The sequence below is a fragment of the Arctopsyche grandis genome, chromosome 2 (genome assembly GCF_051622035.1).
Source record: "Arctopsyche grandis isolate Sample6627 chromosome 2, ASM5162203v2, whole genome shotgun sequence".
In the NCBI taxonomy this organism is placed as follows: domain Eukaryota; kingdom Metazoa; phylum Arthropoda; class Insecta; order Trichoptera; family Hydropsychidae; genus Arctopsyche; species Arctopsyche grandis.
The window spans coordinates 27,207,286-27,211,909 of NC_135356.1; the positions used below are offsets into that span (position 1 = coordinate 27,207,286).

General features: G+C 53.5%; 1 protein-coding gene across 1 annotated transcript; it reads left to right on the top strand.

Annotated features, from left to right (window-relative positions):
• The first annotated feature begins 811 nt into the window (after positions 1-811).
• On the top strand, positions 812-4,006 carry LOC143922335 (uncharacterized). Its single transcript, XM_077445559.1, has one exon. The coding sequence runs from the start codon at positions 812-814 to the stop codon at positions 4,004-4,006; it is 3,195 nt and encodes a 1,064-aa protein (XP_077301685.1).
• The last annotated feature ends 618 nt before the right edge of the window (positions 4,007-4,624 follow it).

Consider the following 4,624-nt stretch of genomic DNA (forward strand, 5'->3'; position numbering starts at 1 on the left):
CGTGCATGTGCAGTGAGTGAGTGAGTGTGTGTATGTGCAGGGCGACCACGTGCGGCGGCGAAAGTTTGATCGGAAGAGACGGTGCGCGCGCGCGCGCGGGAAGAGTTTTCCTACGGAGCGGGAAAACACGGCGAGATGAAGCGGACGGAGGACGGAGGGGAGAGTGTGTAGGGAGGGAGGGGGTGTTGGGAGTCTTGGGAGGGGCGTAGGAGGTGTCGGCGGCGCAAGGGGGTGGGGGGCCGGACACGACGGCCGCCGCTTCAATTTGAAAAAAATCTGGTGTCCGGCGGGCGGTGGGGTTGGCGCGGCGGGGGCAGGGGGAGTGAGAGCGAGAGCGAGAGAAAGAGAGAGAGAGAAAGAGAACGTGTGCAGGCGTCCCGTCCCGCTCAGTGCGCGAGGCACCCCATCCCCGGCAGAGGAAATCTGGCCCCGGCGTCCGGCAGTCGACAGTTGGCCGGCGCGCCGCGCGGTTGCCCGCCGGGACACACGCGGACCCCCACTCACAATAAATATATCTCAGCCAGTGTCCCTCGGCAACGTCAGCCAGAAGCACCTTACCCCCCGGACGCGAAATGCTGAGTCCGCCCGCCCCCGCACCCTCGCCCACCGCCGCGCGTAAACAACAAGCAACCATGTGATTCGCGCACAACAACAAACATGTTTTAAATTTTTTCGTTGTTGCTATTTTTTCGTTTTTAATTTGTTTTTGTAATTTGAATTCCGCGCGCGCGTGTTTGTGCTCCGCTAGAACCGGGGACCAGTGGGACAAGGGCGCATCTCGCCTAGGCGACGGCCACCCCTCGGCCGCCCTATGGCTAACAACGCCGTGACATCAGCGTTCCCATCGACGAGACACCACTGCAAGGACTGTGGCCTCTTCTTCGAGTCGGGCAAATCTCTCGAAGTGCACTTCCAGTACCACAAGGAGAACTTGCTCAGCAAGTGGGCTACCCAGGCTCAGACTCAGCAGAACGATGTCGAGAACAACAACAATACCAAAGTGAAGCGTGAGGTGAATCCGGCTGTTCCGGATTCCGTTCCGAATGACGCGATGATGACTAAGCCGAGTCCGGAGTTTCAGCAGCGGTCCACGCCGGAGACTTCGGCTCCTTTTGGACATCCGGCCACTCCGCAGAGTTACCACAGTGCACCGTCGCCCTATCAGACTCCGGAACAGACCGGATTTTCACCGGGGCAGTTTCCGCCTTACGGTGCACCACCATTTGCCGGCGATCAACAAACACCGGCGGCTGCTTGGGAACAGAATCATTACGCTGATTACGGCGGACATCGTGCTCCACGCTTTCATCCCTACGGTGGTCTTCCTGAACGCTCTTCGCACGTGTCATCTTCGAGTCCCGTTTACGGACAGCCGCCGAGTCAGCCCACGCCGTCTCCTTCGCCCAAACAGTGCGACAAGTGCGGATTCGTATGTGATTCGGCTGCCCAACTCAACGAACACTGTTCGACGTCACACCCGCCCACCCCTCAGAACCACTACAGACAGCCGCAGCCGTACCCGCCCAAACACTACGGAAACTTTCAAGCGGACGCTGAACAAGAGCCGAAAGAAGAACAGGAGGAGTCTGCTGACATATTAGATCTCGATTCGCAGAAGGTGGTCCATCCTGGTGGGGATGAAAACGGACTGTTCGAACACGGTGCACCGCAACCGCACCACAACGGGCCGAACCCGCATTCTGTTTCGGCTATGTTGTCGTGGCCGGACAGGTACGGTCACGCACACATGAACGGAGATTCCCAAGAACACAAAATGTATCCGGAACAGAAGCAATTTCCGCACGACCAGAAGCTGTATCCGCATGAGCAGAAAATGTACCACGAACAAAAAATGTTCGAGCAGAAGAATTTCGTGCATCAAGATCAAAAGTTGTATCAACCGCATCAGATGTCAATCAGTGAATATCAAGCTGGGCCGTCTTCGTCGAGACCGGATATGCATCAGGCGGGTCCGTCGTCGACGAGACCGGACATCCTTCAACCCGGTCCGTCTTCGTCGCGACAGGACATGCACCAGCAGAACACGTCGTACAGACCGTTCGAATCACCGGCCGGCTCGCAAATATCTAGTTCGCAAACGTCAAATTCTTCCGGTAACAGTGGTCCGCCGATTTCCGGTCGCGGCGCGAATTGGAAATCAAACGAGGCCCGTCGGCCTAAGACTTATAACTGCACCGCGTGCAATAAATGGTTCACGAGTTCGGGACACCTGAAGCGCCACTACAACACGACGCTGCACAAGAACGCGGTCCGGTCGTCGGGACAACCGGATCCGGCGACGATGCCCATCAGCACGCACCATCATCCGGCCCGAGACCCGAATCATTCGGGACGCGGGCAGCCGTCCAGCGCCGGAGATCCCAACACGCAGAGTCCACTTCCGTCAGATGACGTGCGCAGTCCAGAAGACGCGCAATCAGCATCTCAGTTCACGGCGCAAAGTTTCGACAGGACGCCGCACTCTGGTATGTCGCAAAGCATTAAAGGGTCTTACATGCACCATCCCGGCAATGTGCCCAACAACCAGCCGCTGGGGAACAACCCCCTGGCGAACCACCCTCTCCCCCATCAGATCGGCACGCACCCGCTGACGATGGGGAACCAGCCTCCTGGACTCGGGAACCCGCTGGACACGGGCCATCATCCGCAAAGTGTCTCCGCGCCAGACCAGTCCAGCACATTGAGCAACTCTGTTGGGAATTCCCCAAACGGGTTGGCAGGTCCCTCCGTGCATTTAAATCACCATTCGAGGGGCCTGCTATCGGTTTCAATCAACAATGCTATATCTCCTCTTACGGCGCACAACATGCCGCCGTTCAGCCACTTGCCGGCCAACCCCTACAACCCGGGTGCTACGGACCATCCGGGGCTTACGCCTCAGGATCCCCCTCCCTCCATTTACTTGCCACAGAATTTTCAACAGAATTTGGGACCGAACCACCCAAACGCGATGTCCCCCCACGTTATGGATACGGCTTCCAACATAACCAGTACTATTGGTGAGGTGAATGCGGAGCAACAGCAATACGGACTGGAGGCATCCGGACCGCTACCCAGCTTCGCGCAATTCCAGTCTCAGCGTTACGGTATCGTATTGCCGAACTTCTCACCAATGCATAACGTGGGGGGCCCCACCCCGAGCGAAATGCCGCAGATACAAAGTTATGTGATAATAGACTCACCTTATACATATCTTCAACAAGTACCTATGCAAATGTCGCCGGACGGGAGCAGTGCTCAAACTTCAGATTCCCTCTCTCAGGACTATCAGGAGCTGACTAATGTCGAATTGGCCCGCGACAAGGACGACGACGAGTTCGAAATGCACAACATCCACAACTACGAAATCGTCAAAGAGCAGAAGGTGGGCTACGACCAACTTCACATGACCAACGTCGATTTGGCGAAATCGATCAAATCCGAATACATCACGTCTGATTTGTTGGAGATAAAGCTCGAAGTTCAAGACATATCAAACAAAGAGAACTACGAATCTCAAGTGCGCTCGCCGCCGAGTCCCATCATCCAGTCCGAGTACGAGAACAACGGCTCACCTTCGATCACATCAACAGTATCTTCGCTCCCGTTGACGTCCAGTAACAAGCAAGCGGGAAAGACGGCAACCCCCGGCATCCACAAGTGCTTCGAATGCGACAAGCTTTTCAACAAAGCTTGCTATCTGACGCAGCACAACAAGTCGTTCCACTGCGGCGTGAAGCCCTACAAATGCGGAAGATGCGGTAAAAGGTTCATGAACGATACAGCGTACGAGGAGCACTATGTGAAGCACGCCGGAGACAAGCCGTTCAAGTGTGACCTGTGTCCGAAGCAGTTCAACCACAAGACGGATCTGCGCCGGCACATGTGCCTGCACTCTGGAGAGAAGCCTTTCTCCTGCTACACCTGCGGCAAGGGCTTCATCCGAAAGGACCACATGCTGAAGCACTGCGAGACCCATCGCAAGAAGCCCAAGTGCCCCGCATAGTACGGGGCGCGCGGCGAAGGCCGCCCCCTCACCATCAGCCCCCCACACACATATCACAGGCAATATATCTACTTGCAAAGCAATCGGTCTATGCAATATGCATATCGTCTTTACCAATTATTAGTGATAGTTTTGTTGTTTTTATCAGGGTTTAGAGTAGTACGACTAATCGTTGGGGCACGTAAACTTTCGGTCATTGCACTAACCTGCTCTCCTCTATATCAAGGTGACTCCGGGACGAAGGGTTATTGTCTCATATTTTTACCTGCCAGATAATCACTTGTTTTGATCGGTGCAGTTGCGTTTTGTTTTATCCTCTTTCATATCAAATTGGTGATGCATTTTTTTTCTGATTTTTTTTCGGAAAAAAGTTTAATGTTATAGATATCTATATATTATATATATATACTAAACTTATGTACATGAATGAAAACATACAAAGCAATCCTGTTAGTTAAGTTTCGTCTTATGGAAGATTCCTCCTTTTTTATCACTAATTTTTCTAGCTGTTAAACATTTATATGATTTTTTGTATAGTTTTATTGTATTTTATTGAGCATGAATATTATTGCTCTTTTTCTAAATCGACATGCTTCCATAGTTTATCATTTCTTTGAT